The following is a 16,588-nucleotide window of genomic DNA, read 5'->3' as shown; positions in this document are numbered from 1 at the left end:
CTCAAAGGCAGGAAGGCAATGACATGGGAATCACTGTGCTTTTCTAGCCAATCAGTATAATAATCAGTGTAAGCTTCAAATTCACTGAGAGACACCATCTCAAAATAATGAAGGAAGACATCCATGATCAACTTCTGGCCTCCACCAATGCACACACAGACCAGCACCCCCCCCCGCCACACACACACACACACACACACACACACACACACACACACACACACACACACGCTCACACTCATAGCAAGCAAGGAAGAAAGAAAGCAATGGATATGTTTATATGGCAGTAGACAATTTGGCATCACTTGAAGTTTTAATGTAACATCATGACAGACTCTTGTGTTGCTCACTGAGTGTTGCTGAAGCTTAGTTCTTGACACACAGTGGGACAGCAAAGTCAGCTTTTCTTGTATGTGCAGAGAGCCACAGGAATGTAACTGATAAATGGGAACAAATTTGGGCAGACATCTTCCAAACCCAAAAGTGTAAATGCTGGTGTGAGATGGAGCAAAGCCCTCATGTCTGTCACCCAGAGCAAGTGGCCACATGGGTGGTGGCTTCCCATTATCCTGGCTCACACACTGCAGTGTATATTTGGCAAAGACAACATCACAGATCCTGGATTATGTGGTTTGGTTTGGGGGAGGGGTGTTGTTTATTTGTTTTTGAAGAGAGTTTGAGGGAGAGTTTGGGTTTGAACAGGAGTTGTTTGTTTTCGTTTTGTTTTGTTTGGCATTCTGCAAAGCCCTGGTTATCCTGGAACTGGTCTTGAACTTAAATAGACCTACCAACCTGTCTTCCTTCTTTCCCACTTCTATGTTCAGCTCTCTTCTCTCTTTTATGTTCAGCTCACCCCTTTTAAGCTTCTATATAAGGAAAGAAAATATGCGGTTCTGTCTTTTTGTGCTTGGCTCGTTTGACATGCTGTTATCCAATTCCATCCATGTTCCTGCAATGGCATAATTTCTTTCTTCATTATGCTTAAATATCTCCTATTGTAATTCTCTACTTTATTGCTAAATGAAATAAGTACATTTGAGGTAACAAACAGCACTCTTTAAGGAGAAAAAAGTACTCTGGGTTTGGTAATGCATGTATACCATGGACTGGGGACATGGAAGCAGGATAATTTGAGGACTAAGTATACACAACAAACCCTGTAAGAACACATAAAGGGAAAGGAAAGATTAAGCTCAGAGTTTAGTGGTACAACTTTGCACTGCAGAATGGTGCTATAGATCTTAAAACATTGCTGTGGTCAAGGGTTTAAAATATTTATAGATGTTCTCTGCCAACTTTTCCAGCTTTGTTTTCCTATGACACTGAGTTTTTGCACTGTGCTGATGACTACAGCCAAAGCTTCCCCTAAGTGATGCCAGGAAAAACAAGATTAACCATTTTCAGAGAAGTCCACTGGCATATGAGCATTCTTGGTATATATTCTCAGATATAGAAATCCTATTTATTTTAACAGTGGTGAGAGATTGTTGTAAAATTTAGTAAGGCGTTAATTAATTCATCACAAGTCCAGTTCATATCCAATGCACCCCTGAAAACAATCCTAAAATGTCACCATAAACAACCTACCAGCAAGGCATTTTGACACAAATAGTTTATATTCAACTATACCTAAAAGAACATGATTGCAGGTACAGCACGTGCTTGACAGTACACATAGTGCCATCCGGGCCTTTCTTCCTCTTTGAAATTGTATCTGGGCTATATAGTAAGTTTTCTAAGAAGTTTTTTTTTTTCAGACAACTAGTCAAAAGGGTTGGTGTTCATGTGGTCCATACATATACAGCCACCAAACTAGATAAGATGGATGAAGCAAAGAAGTGCAGGCCGACAGGAACCGGATGTAGAACTCTCCTGAGAGACACACCCAGAATACAGCAAATACAGAGGCAAATGCCAGCAGCAAACCACTGAACTGAGAACGGGACTCCCGTTGAAGGAATCAGAGAAAGGACTGGAAGAGCTTGAAGGGGCTTGAGACCCCCTATGAACAGAGCTTCCAGGGACTAAGCTACTACCCAAAGACTATACATGGACTGACCCTGGGCTCCAACCTCATAGGTAGCAATGAATAGCCTAGTAAGGGCACCAGTGGAAGGGGAAGCCCTTGTCCTGCCAAGACTGAACCCTCAGTGAACGTGATTGTTGGGGGAGGGTGGTAATGGGGGGAGGATGGGGAGGGGAACAGCCATAGAGAAGGGGAGGGGGAGGGGTTTGGGGGATGTTGGCCCGGAAACCGGGAAGGGGAATAACAATCGAAATGCAAATAAGAAATACTCAAGTTAATAAAAATTAAAAAAAAAAAGGGTTGGTGTTTCTCATGGTACCCTAGATCCACATGGCTATTATGCAGAAATGTATGTAGTAGTTGTGAGTGAGGTAGTATCTCGCTACCTTCATGGGTGTGCTTTCAGGCTACCCACTCGTACAACATCATTGTCCATTCCTGATCATTGTGGATTCGACGTTGTGTTTGACGACAAAATATTCAGCTTGGTGAAACTGCTTCAACTCCACTTTGACCTTGGGTAATTTAAACCTATTTCATTCCTTATGTTCTTAAAAGGAGGCTTAATGGAATTTTGAATTTTCCTATCACAAAACTTCTTAAGGTTTTTGTCAAAAATGATTTGAAATACCACATAAAATGATGTACTCATATCCCTCACTACCATCTCCAAATAACTGAATTACATAAATAAAACATAACACGAAAAGTGCTTGGCTACAATTTATGGGAGGCAACTTCAACGAGAGCAGGCTCATTGTAGGAAATTCAGCCTATCTCTTTCCTGATCCTTTTATTCTGTACAGAAGGAGAAATTTATGTCAGTTTAAAAAAAATCTATTATGGCTTCTCATAACTGAATCCATTATTTCCCCCCCATGATCCATCAGGGTAAAAACAAGAATAATAGATTGCTTTGACAGAGCCTTGAACATAAATGTCTCCAAGAATCAAACCCAGTGAGTTAAACAAGTTTCAGGTGGTATTAAAGCAGGAACAGATAACCATTTTATATTTCAAAGCCAGAACTTACTACAAATTTATTATTATCAGCTACCACATAAAAGTGCAAAGCATTTGAATTTGTACAATGAAATGAGACTAGTGCTCCTCCTTTATACATACGCCCCAAGTAGAATCTGTCCTGAAGAAATGAACTCAGGAAAAGGAGTCCTTTTTTAAAAATTTCATTTTAGCCACCTAGTTGTTGAATGTCTTCTCCTTGGTTACATTTGACCAGGCAATCTGAAATAAACAACGGAAGCTACCCCATGCTCTGTCAACTGATTAAAATATTAATGGCGACTTTATCTTACAAATGCTTTTCCTTCTCTGTGGTCTTCACACATGATTCAGATTCAAGTCAGTTCAGACATGTTTGAGATGATAAATGAATGCTTACATGTACATAGATTAATTCCAACAGTTAATTCATCTTTAATAGTTCTGTGATTGGACACCAACTCAGGAACTAATCTCTAATTTTTTTTTTCAAATAAGAAACTTGTCTTGGAGAAGTTTATATTCGCAGCTTCAGTGCAGACTTTCTTCCAAGCCAATCAACACTTTGCATTTACATTCACTGTGCTGATTGTTGTTCACTGGTCACGGGATTGTGTTTGCCACCTGCTTATCCCCCAAAATGGGAATGAGGTGAGTGTGTGTGCATGCACGTGTGCGTGTGTGTGTGCGTGCGTGCGTGCGTGCGTGCGTGTGTGTGTTTAGGCTTAGGATAATGTCTAAGGGTGAAGTTGCCCATTTTATCTTCTTGAATATAAAGGAACAAGGAGCCTCACTTACCACTGGTGGTTACCTGTGACCAGTTGAACACAGACAATGCTTGCTATAGATGGGAAAGTTTGAGTCTTAGTGGTCTAATGGCTAGCTTAAGTGATCCAATTTGTCAGTACCTAGAATAACCCAGAAAGAGAGTTGCAAAGAGTTGAAAATGATTCTCTATATTATACTGGCCTTTTGGCATGTCTGTAGAGAATTGTCTTAATTACGTTAATTGATCCTGGAAAGTCCAGCCTATTGTGTGTCATGCTATTACCTAGGCAAAGCTGTCCCAAACTTTTTAAGAGTGTAGAAATTGACCTGAGCACAAATCAGGAAGCAAGCAAGCTATCCGTGAATGTCTCTCTCCTCTTAGAATGTGGATGTGGTGTAATCAGCTTCAAGATCTTGTCACAGTGACTTCCTGCTGTGATACAATGACATGGGATTGTAAGCTAAAATAAACCTTGCCTCTTCTAAGTTGCTTTTTGTCAGGATTTTCACCATGGCAACAGAAATGCAGCTAGGGTCCTGACATCACTGAACTGGTAAAAGTTAATCCCTGATGCCTTGCCTCCTAGTTCCTAGTTGAAAGAACTGACATGTTTTTCAATTCCCAGGGGATCCTTGTGACCATCTAGATATTCTCTTCTGTCCTATAGGAGGATGAATGTTCCTTTTGGAACATTCATTCAGCACTGCACATTAGAAGATCATGGAATATATGGAGCTGACTTTAGAGAAGTATTGCTAACTATCCAATGAGGCAGAACATTCGATACACTCATTGCCTAAGAAAACAGGGAAGTTCTTACCAAGGTGAGAAAAAAATGAAGAGACTAAAAGCATCCAGTCTTAACAGACGAAAGCTACATTTCATAACCATGTTTAGACATTATTCCTAGTCTCAAGAGCTGAAGCATGGCTTGGCCTGTCTTGCAGCCAATTTAAAATCGGCCAGTGTGCCAAAGGAACTTTTTATTATTACTTAGAAAGCTGCAGCAATCCTCCAGCTCTCTGTTAGCTTCCCTAAGCCACTTTAATATCTCTTTCTCAGACCTGGTAGGCAGTGTGGTAGTTCCCTTATATTCCCACACATAACAATTCATCGGCTTTGCAATCTGATTCCTGACATTAAGAGATTAAAACTAATGCAGATGATTCTCTGATGACACATACTGAGGTATAGAGCAAACTCCATCATTTCCTCCTACAAAATGAGGAAGATTTTAATTCTTTTTCTCAACAGCTGCTTCGCTTTCTTATGCACAGGAAAAATACGTGCAATTACTTCAAGTACAATCGAGTCATTTAGCATGGCTTTGCCATCATTGTAGTTACAAGATATTTTAAAAGAGAGGGAAAAAAATATCTCAAAGCACAGGTCCTGCTGTGCAGCAAAGCAATCAAATTCCTTCATAATAACAGCCTGATGGGATTCAGCAATTTGAGGAATAATGAATAACCAGTCTAATCAGTAAACAGGAAAATGCCACAACAGTAACAGAGTAAACACCGTCATCTGTTGATTCTCTTGATCGGCATTTCAAACAATAAATAGAAATGTGAGGAGTTCTTAAAAGGAAAAAAAATAACTTCATTTAGTGTGATTGATTTTACCAGGCAGTGAGGGAAAAATGACACATCATCTTATACTGTCCTGCAGCGTTTCCTACTCAATAGAATACACAGATGATCTTTTTGATACAGAATGCATGGTTGAGTTCATCCTACCACCTGAATATGTCAAAATAAGCTGATTTCACAGTTGGTTGAGAAGACGATATTTCTGGACTGGTGAGTTCCGCGTTTTCACATCTTAATTATATTTCTTCTTTTTCCTTGTTGTTTAGTTTATGAAGTTGTTTGTATCAGAATAGGAAGAGTCTGGTTCAAAGTAGTCTTCAAGTTTCCAGTGCAGGGTCTCGAACGTTGGTCGTTGCTTGGGCTCTACATTCCAGCATTCCATCATGATGCTATAGAATTGCTCTGGACAGTTAGATGGCTGTGGTAGTCTGTAGTTTTGACCCAACATATGAATTACTTGAGCACCTGTCATCCCTAAAACATATAGAATAGAGCAAAAAAAAAAGTGCACAATCAGAGTCTTCAAATTATAGTTGACACTGAACTCTGGGTTATAAAGGAATTTTTTCCCCCCAGATGAAGCCCATCATGAAACCTACCATCCATTTCCCAGGTTGTAGACATTAAACTAAAACCTGCAGTAAGTCATGTCTATAAGACTTCAATTCAAGAGCAAAAAAAGAAGAAAGTAATAAACCACTTCATTAATGCAAATTATCATCATCAAATTTTATCTGTCGGGCTGATCCAGGCACATGGTATGGTCAGCTTCATAACTCTGCCCTCTAAGTCTATGCAAAGCAGTTAAAGTCACATCTAAGCAAGTAACCTGCAACAGAAAGGCCCACTTCTGAATTAATCACTCACCGCTGTAAGGCATTTTGCCATAAGTAATGATTTCATAAAGCAGGATTCCAAAAGACCACACATCAGACTTAATGCTGAATTTATTAGTACGAATGGCTTCGGGTGCAGTCCACTTCACTGGCAGCTTTATTTCGTGTTTAGATTCATAGATGTCTTCATTATCCACCTGTTAATGCATCAAGGATTCAAGCCAAGTTAGTGATTTGTTGTGCTGCCCTCATTTATTTGTAACCTGTGTCACATGAAAATGTAGAGGCAAATATTCAATATGGGCTTAGGTCAATTTGGATTATAATAACAAATATTATGTTCCAAACATATATGACTAGAAAAACAGCAAAAGGCCAATAGTAAGATGTGTCTTGAGAGACTGAGGAGCATATTCTATTGCATGCAGAAGAATATGGGATCATTTGGATTTACAAAAGTCCTTTACAGAAGAGGAAGTGAAGCAAAATTGCCTGGTTTTATTTGCTCCTAGTAGTGAAGAGCTATGGGCTAACGTTAAGACTGGAGAGACGGTTCGGTAGTTAAGGGCATTTGCTGCTCTTGACAAGAACACAGGTTTGGTTCCCAGCACCCAAACGGTAGCACAGAAACTTCTATAAATCCAGCTCCAGAAGATATCATACCTTCTGGCTTCTGCAGTGACATAAATGCACAGAGATAAATGCAGGCAAAAGCACATATACACAAAGTAAAAATAAATAATATTTTTTTAGAAAAGCTGGCATTGATTATCATCTAAAGCACCAAAATACCAAAAATGATCTAAATAATTTAAATTAATTTATCAACATAGTGGCTTCCTAATTAATTTCTAAAAAACAGGAAGATGATAAGGAGAGTCTTTACCTGCTATGTTTCATGTTCTACATGCATATTTTTAGTGAGCGATGTGAAAAGCTAAACTTAAGTCCAGATTTATACACCCCATATGATGTCTAATTATTAGTCTCTTTGGACTGATGTTACAAAACAGGGTGAGTATGGGTAAATGGAAACCCAGTGGTTTAGTTTTGAACAAATGGCTCAGTGGACAATGTGCTTTCTGAGCAAGCATAAGAACATGAGGTCAGGTCACCAGGACCCACATAAAAACCAGGTGATACAGTACATTTGTGTTAACGCAGGCCTGAGGATAAAGATACAGGTGAACCCTAGAGACATGTGGGCCAGCCAGTCTAACCAAAATCATAACTACAGATTCAATGAGAAACTTTCCCTATAGCAAGTGTAGTTGGTCTCAGGAAAGAGGGGGTGGGGGAGATGGAAAGGGAGAGGAAGAGAGAGCATGAAAGTGAGAACAAGAAGTTGGGTGGGTAGAGAGGTGAGAGCTTCATCAGAGAGAAGTTAGGGGAAAGGAATGAATATGATCGATATACATTGTATGAAATCCTCAAAGATTTGCTAAAACCATTTTATCAAGGTGTAGAAAGGATTGAAGAAGACATCTCAGTATCAGCTTCTGGCCTCTACATGTAACTACACAGACAAGAGCACACATTCACACACATATAGAAAACTCTGACATGCCCACACACATACAACACACACAAAGCTTGACGATTGTTGCAGAATCATGATATATATAGGAATATAGCCTATTGTCAAGTGAGCAAAGCTAGGTACATTCTATCGTTTTCTGTAAGAGGAATGTGTGAAAGCAGATGGTGGGTGCTGGTAGCATCTGACAAGTAGGACACAAATTCAACTACAAATTTAATTATGTATCTATTAATCTACGTGATCACTGATTTTTCTTGATTGCCTACTCCCTAAAAATAGAAAGGCACCCTGTCTGTAGGTACTACACTACTACTTCTCTTTATCAATAAAATTGATAGATGCTAGGAGAGTTTTGTTTGTATCTTTTGTGTGTAGCTTTGTTACTCTTGCTGCAATTATTACTTGGAGACAAGGTTCTCACTGACGTTCAAACTGGCCTCAAACCCAAAGTCCTCTTGCCTTGCCCTTTTGAGAGTTGGGATCCTAAGTGTTTAGTACAACATCTACCTAAGAAATAGTTTTAAATAATATTTGTGAATTTATTGCCGTATTAACCTTTTTGCTGTTTAACCTATTATAAGAACCAATTAAAACAAAATTAAATCTACCTTAAAAACTCTTGCAAGTCCAAAATCTGCTACTTTATAGATATTATGTTCACCAACAAGGACATTTCTTGCAGCCAGATCTCTGTGGATATAGTTCTGGGACTCCAAATAGGCCATTCCAGAAGCTACCTGTGCAGCCATGTCCACCTGTTGAGTCAAACGGATTTTCGACCCACCATCATCTAAAAGAGGAGAGAAAGAGAGAGAAAAAAAAATAGGAGATTATTTTGGAAAACATTAAACTAGCGAAGTGTATTCTAAGAAATATGATAAAGCGATCGTATGTGCCATGATACCAATCTACAGAGAATACAGCAAAAGCATCCTGTCATCCCAACACACGTGCTGGCCTGTGTGCTTTCAGAATCACACACCATTGATTTGCCTCTTCATGGAAACTGTCAAATGGGGGGCTTCTGCCATTCTTTCAAGCATTTCCAGAATAGGGAGATGGCTCAGTGAATGAAAACTTAAATTTTAGATCCTCAGCACCATTGTAAAATAAAAATCTGGTCATGGTAGCATGGGCCTGTAAACCCAGTACTGTGAGGGCAGAGACAGGAAGACCCCAATCTTCCTGGCTAATAAGTCTCACCAATCAGTGAGCTCCAGACTGTCACTCTGCCTCAGATCATGCAGCAGACAGTTATATAGGAGAGCACTCAATACTGACCTCCAGTGTGTGTACACACACACACACACACACACACACACACACACACATACGCACATACACACACACACACACACAGCATATGGTATGGCTAAACACAAAATTATTTTCATTCTTTCATTAGATTTTTCTTTAAAGTAGGGTCATGGACAAATTTTAAGGTTATACCACTTATAAAATGTAAACACTACATTTATAGCAACATGCATAATACATTTTTAATTTCCCATTTGGCTTGATATTCTGAGCATCTCTCTAGATACAGAAACACCTTAAATGGACAAAAATTTCACCTCATTCTACATAGCTATGTATAGAAATTTACATAGTGTAATAGGCTTGATCATTAGTAGAAGCGGGCAGTGCGACCTTCGGAAACTCTGAAGCTTCATATCATCTGTGTGTTAAACTACCATCCTCATCGCAAGTATCTTCGGATATCTAGAGCACTGAGGTTATTTCACAAAAGTGTAAGCTCTTATTCTCCTTGACTTCCTCAGTCAAATACTAGTTCAGGTAGTCAACTGGATTTGTGGTCATTAGGCTTAGACACAAGCCCCGACATCAGAGGAAGCTATAGCACAGGCACTAAGAAGACTAAAACGACATCAGAGTATCAGACTTGAGATCAAGGCTATTCATATTGCTTTGTGACTTCGAACAATAGGATTAACAACCCTGTGCTTGAGTGTCTCCATCTACATAGTGAAAACAGAAGTTAACTCAGAGCATCCATTGTTAAAGTAGAATTTCAAATGAATTAACAATTGTAAAGCCCTTAACACAATACCCAGCACCAGAAAAAGAACCCAATAGATCCTAGATGCTAAAATTATCATTGCACCTGTGCAAAAGTGAAGCAATTTTAATTGCCTAGTATATATATATATATATATATATATATATACATATTCATATATTCATATATATATGTATTGCCTGTGTGGCATTTGCAGAAAGAAGATAAGCCTGTGGGACTAGATCTCACAGTTACAACTAAACATACAAATTTAATGGTTGTATGTTAGCTACCTAAAATGAAACACATTCATAAGGACACCAACATTTAGAATTGGCAGAGAAGAGTAAATCTGCAGAGAACGTGGGAAGGATGAGTTAGAATAATGAAAGAGGAAGGTGCTGTAACAAGTCAAGGGTTTTAAGAGCAAACTACATCATAGTCAAATTTGATACACTGACTCAGCAAGATAAAGGCTAAAAGGCATTTGTTACTGAACTTATGAGAAGTCTTTGATGAGCAGGGTAGCAGGAAGGACAGCTCTACTAGAGATGGTGTGTGGGGATTATGGGTATATGAGTAAGGAGGGTGTGGAGATAGACAGATGAAACAGCAAACACTAAAATGCTCGACTGAAAGAAGAAAAGACTAGGTCTACCATTAAATTCAGTGGCAACGCTCCTCCTGTCTAGCAGGAGATAGACTTCAATCTTCAGAACCAGGGAGAAAATAAAGAGGCTAAAAGGTTATGGCAAGTTTAAGACAAAATAATTACTAGAAAATGCGGGGCCCAGGAGCGGCAGGACACCTGCCAGAGACACCGCAGGACCCTGAAGGAAACAGACCGGATAAACAGTTCTCTGCACCCAAATCCCGTGGGAGGGAGAGCTAAACCTTCAGAGAGGCAGACAAGCCTGGGAAACAAGAAGAGACTGCTCCCTGCACACACATCTCAGACGCCAGAGGAAAAAGCCAAAGACCATCTGGAACCCTGGTGCACTGAAGCTCCCAGAAGGGGCGGCACAGGTCTTCCTGGTTGCTGCCGCTGCAGAGAGCCCCTGGGCAGCACCCCACGAGCGAACCTGAGCCTCGGGACCACAGGTAAGACCAAATTTTCTGCTGCAAGAAAGCTGCCTGGTGAACTCAAGACACAGGCCCACAGGAACAGCTGAAGACCTGTAGAGAGGAAAAACTACACGCCCGAAAGCAGAACACTCTGTCCCCATAACTGACTGAAAGAGAGGAAAACAGGTCTACAGCACTCCTGACACACAGGCTTATAGGACAGTCTAGCCACTGTCAGAAATAGCAGAACAAAGTAACACTAGAGATAATCTGATGGCGAGAGGCAAGCACAGGAACCCAAGCAACAGAAACCAAGACTACATGCCATCATCTGAGCCCAATTCTCCCACCAAAACAAACATGGAATATCCAAACACACCAGAAAAGCAAGATCTAGTTTCAAAATCATATTTGATCATGATGCTGGAGGACTTCAAGAAAGACATGAACACACTTAGGGAAACACAGGAAAACATTAATAAACAAGTAGAAGCCTACAGAGAGGAATCGCAAAAATCCCTGAAAGAATTCCAGGAAAACACAATCAAACAGTTGAAGGAATTAAAAATGGAAATAGAAGCAATCAAGAAAGAACACATGGAAACAACCCTGGACACAGAAAACCAAAAGAAGAGACAAGGAGCTGTAGATACAAGCTTCACCAACAGAATACAAGAGATGGAAGAGAGAATCTCAGGAGCAGAAGATTCCATAGAAATCATTGACTCAACTGTCAAAGATAATGTAAAGCGGAAAAAGCTACTGGTCCAAAACATACAGGAAATCCAGGACTCAATGAGAAGATCAAACCTAAGGATAATAGGTATAGAAGAGAGTGAAGACTCACAGCTCAAAGGACCAGTAAATATCTTCAACAAAATCATAGAAGAAAACTTCCCTAACCTAAAAAAAGAGATACCCATAGACATACAAGAAGCCTACAGAACTCCAAATAGATTGGACCAGAAAAGAAACACCTCCCGTCACATAATTGTCAAAACACCAAACGCACAAAATAAAGAAAGAATATTAAAAGCAGTAAGGGAAAAAGGTCAAGTAACATATAAAGGGAGACCTATCAGAATCACACCAGACTTCTCGCCAGAAACTATGAAGGCCAGAAGATCCTGGACTGATGTTATACAGACCCTAAGAGAACACAAATGCCAGCCCAGGTTACTGTATCCAGCAAAACTCTCAATTAACATTGATGGAGAAACCAAGACATGACAAAACCAAATTTACACAATATCTTTCTACAAATCCAGCACTACAAAGGATAATAAATGGTAAAGCCCAACATAAGGAGGCAAGCTATACCCTAGAAGAAGCAAGAAACTAATCGTCTTGGCAACAAAACAAAGAGAATGAAAGCACACAAACATAACCTCACATCCAAATATGAATATAACGGGAAGCAATAATCACTATTCCTTAATATCTCTCAATATCAATGGCCTCAACTCCCCAATAAAAAGACATAGATTAACAAACTGGATATGCAACGAGGACCCTGCATTCTGCTGCCTACAGGAAACACACCTCAGAGACAAAGACAGACACTACCTCAGAGTGAAAGGCTGGAAAACAACTTTCCAAGCAAATGGTCAGAAGAAGCAAGCTGGAGTAGCCATTCTAATATCAAATAAAATCAATTTTCAATTAAAAGTCATCAAAAAAGATAAGGAAGGACACTTCATATTCATCAAAGGAAAAATCAACCAAGATGAACTCTCAATCCTAAATATCTATGCCCCAAATACAAGGGCAGCTACATACGTAAAAGAAACCTTACTAAAGCTCAAAACACACATTGCACCTCACACAATAATAGTGGGAGATTTCAACACCCCACTCTCATCAATGGACAGATCATGGAAACAGAAATTAAACAGTGATGTCGACAGACTAAGAGAAGTCATGAGCCAAATGGACTTAACGGATATTTATAGAACATTCTATCCTAAAGCAAAAGGATATACCTTCTTCTCAGCTCCTCATGGTACTTTCTCCAAAATTGACCACATAATTGGTCAAAAAACGGGCCTCAACAGGTACAGAATGATAGAAATAATCCCATGCGTGCTATCAGACAACCACGGCCTAAAACTGGTCTTCAATAACAATAAGGGAAGAATGCCCACATATACGTGGAAATTGAACAATGCTCTACTCAATGATAACCTGGTCAAGGAAGAAATAAAGAAAGAAATTAAAAACTTTTTAGAATTTAATGAAAATGAAGATACAACATACTCAAACTTATGGGACACAATGAAAGCTGTGCTAAGAGGAAAACTCATAGCGCTGAGTGCCTGCAGAAAGAAACAGGAAAGAGCATATGTCAGCAGCTTGACAGCACACCTAAAAGCTCTAGAACAAAAAGAAGCAAATACACCCAGGAGGAGTAGAAGGCAGGAAATAATCAAACTCAGAGCTGAAATCAACCAAGTAGAAACAAAAAGGACCATAGAAAGAATCAACAGAACCAAAAGTTGGTTCTTTGAGAAAATCAACAAGATAGATAAACCCTTAGCCAGACTAACGAGAGGACACAGAGAGTGTGTCCAAATTAACAAAATCAGAAATGAAAAGGGAGACATAACTACAGATTCGGGGGAAATTCAAAAAATCATCAGATCTTACTATAAAAACCTATATTCAACAAAATTTGAAAATCTTCAGGAAATGGACAATTTCCTAGACAGATACCAGGTATCGAAGTTAAATCAGGAACAGATAAACCAGTTAAACAACCCCATAACTCCTAAGGAAATAGAAGCAGTCATTAAAGGTCTCCCAACCAAAAAGAGCCCAGGTCCAGACGGGTTTAGTGCAGAATTCTATCAAACCTTCATAGAAGACCTCATACCAATATTATCCAAACTATTCCACAAAATTGAAACAGATGGAGCCCTACCGAATTCCTTCTACGAAGCCACAATTACTCTTATACCTAAACCACACAAAGACACAACAAAGAAAGAGAACTTCAGACCAATTTCCCTTATGAATATCGACGCAAAAATACTCAATAAAATTCTGGCAAACCGAATTCAAGAGCACATCAAAACAATCATCCACCATGATCAAGTAGGCTTCATCCCAGGCATGCAGGGATGGTTTAATATACGGAAAACCATCAACGTGATCCATTATATAAACAAACTGAAAGAACAGAACCACATGATCATTTCATTAGATGCTGAGAAAGCATTTGACAAAATTCAACACCCCTTCATGATAAAAGTCCTGGAAAGAATAGGAATTCAAGACCCATACCTAAACATAGTAAAAGCCATATACAGCAAACCAGTTGCTAACATTAAACTAAATGGAGAGAAACTTGAAGCAATCCCACTAAAATCAGGGACTAGACAAGGCTGCCCACTCTCTCCCTACTTATTCAATATAGTTCTTGAAGTTCTAGCCAGAGCAATCAGACAACAAAAGGAGATCAAAGGGATACAGATCGGAAAAGAAGAGGTCAAAATATCACTATTTGCAGATGACATGATAGTATATTTAAGTGATCCCAAAAGTTCCACCAGAGAACTACTAAAGCTGATAAACAACTTCAGCAAAGTGGCTGGGTATAAAATTAACTCAAATAAATCAGTTGCCTTCCTCTATACAAAAGAGAAACAAGCCGAGAAAGAAATTAGGGAAACGACACCCTTCATAATAGACCCAAAAAATATAAAGTACCTCGGTGTGACTTTAACCAAGCAAGTAAAAGATCTGTACAATAAGAACTTCAAGACACTGAGGAAAGAAATTGAAGAAGACCTCAGAAGATGGAAAGATCTCCCATGCTCATGGATTGGCAGGATTAATATAGTAAAAATGGCCATTTTACCTAAAGCAATCTACAGATTCAATGCAATCCCCATCAAAATACCAATCCAATTCTTCAAAGAGTTAGACAGAACAATTTGCAAATTCATCTGGAATAACAAAATACCCAGGATAGCTAAAGCTATCCTCAACAATAAAAGGACTTCAGGGGGAATCACTATCCCCGAACTCAAGCAGTATTACAGAGCAATAGTGATAAAAACTGCATGGTATTGGTACAGAGACAGACAGATAGACCAATGGAATAGAATTGAAGACCCAGAAATGAACCCACACACCTATGGTCACTTGATTTTTGACAAAGGAGCCAAAACCATCCAATGGAAAAAAGATAGCATTTTCAGCAAATGGTGCTGGTTCAACTGGAGGGCAACATGTAGAAGAATGCAGATCAATCCATGCTTATCACCCTGTACAAAGCTTAAGTCCAAGTGGATCAAGGACCTCCACATCAAACCAGACACACTCAAACTAACAGAAGAAAAACTAGGGAAGCATCTGGAACACATGGGCACTGGAAAAAATTTCCTGAACAAAACACCAATGGCTTATGCTCTAAGATCAAGAATCGACAAATGGGATCTCATAAAACTGCAAAGCTTATGTAAGGCAAAGGACACTGTGGTTAGGGCAAAACGGCAACCAACAGATTGGGAAAAGATCTTTACCAATCCTACAACAGATAGAGGCCTTATATCCAAAATATACAAAGAACTCAAGAAGTTAGACCGCAGGGAAACAAATAACCCTATTAAAAAATGGGGTTCAGAGCTAAACAAAGAATTCACAGCTGAGGAATGCCGAATGGCTGAGAAACACCTAAAGAAATGTTCAACATCTTTAGTCATAAGGGAAATGCAAATCAAAACAACACTGAGATTTCACCTCACACCAGTGCGATTGGCTAAGATCAAAAACTCAGGTGACAGCAGATGCTGGCGAGGATGTGGAGAAAGAGGAACACTCCTCCATTGTTGGTGGGATTTCAGACTGGTAAAACCATTCTGGAAATCAGTCTGGAGGTTCCTCAGAAAATTGGACATTGAACTGCCTGAGGATCCAGCTATACCTCTCTTGGGCATATACCCAAAAGATGCCTCAACATATAAAAGAGACACGTGCTCCACTATGTTCATCGCAGCCTTATTTATAATAGCCAGAAAATGGAAAGAACCCAGATGCCCTTCAACAGAGGAATGGATACAGAAAATGTGGTACATCTACACAATGGAATATTACTCAGCTATCAAAAACAACGAGTTTATGAAATTCGTAGGCAAATGGTTGGAACTGGAAAATATCATCCTGAGTGAGCTAACCCAATCACAGAAAGACATACATGGTATGCACTCATTGATAAGTGGCTATTAGCCCAAATGCTTGAATTACCCTAGATCCCTAGAACAAACGAAACTCAAGACGGATGATCAAAATGTGAATGCTTCACTCCTTCTTTAAATGAGGAAAAAGAATACCCTTGGCAGGGAAGGGAGAGGCAAAGATTAAAACAGAGACTGAAGGAACACCCATTCAGAGCCTGCCCCACATGTGGCCCATACATATACAGCCACCCAATTAGACAAGATGGATGAAGCAAAGAAGTGCAGACCGACAGGAGCCGGATGTAGATCGCTCCTGAGAGACACAGCCAGAATACAGCAAATACAGAGGCGAATGCCAGCAGCAAACCACTGAACTGAGAATAGGTCCCCTATTGAAGGAATCAGAGAAAGAACTGAAAGAGCTTGAAGGGGCTCGAGACCCCAAAAGTACAACAATGCCAAGCAACCAGAGCTTCCAGGGACTAAGCCACTACCTAAAGACTATACATGGACTGACCCTGGACTCTGACCCCATAGGTAGCAATGAATATCCTAGTA

The 16,588-nt window shown here is 39.6% G+C and overlaps 1 protein-coding gene across 1 annotated transcript in view; it reads right to left on the bottom strand.

Annotated features, from left to right (window-relative positions):
* Nucleotides 1–3,033: 3,033 nt before the first annotated feature.
* Frk (fyn-related Src family tyrosine kinase) overlaps nt 3,034–16,588 on the bottom strand; it is a 105,625-nt gene continuing 92,070 nt past the window's right edge. The window contains exons 6-8 of the mRNA NM_024368.2: nt 8,374–8,555; nt 6,257–6,422; nt 3,034–5,863 (exon numbers count right to left, since the gene is read on the bottom strand). Coding sequence (NP_077344.1) covers nt 5,652–5,863; nt 6,257–6,422; nt 8,374–8,555 — 560 coding nt within the window. The 3' untranslated portion in view covers nt 3,034–5,651. The remainder of the gene's footprint in view (nt 5,864–6,256; nt 6,423–8,373; nt 8,556–16,588) is intronic.

This window comes from Rattus norvegicus, chromosome 20, assembly GCF_036323735.1.
Source record: "Rattus norvegicus strain BN/NHsdMcwi chromosome 20, GRCr8, whole genome shotgun sequence".
NCBI classification, from domain to species: Eukaryota; Metazoa; Chordata; class Mammalia; order Rodentia; family Muridae; genus Rattus; species Rattus norvegicus.
Note: the sequence above shows the minus strand (reverse complement) of the source record. Positions and strands in the feature narration are given on the sequence as shown.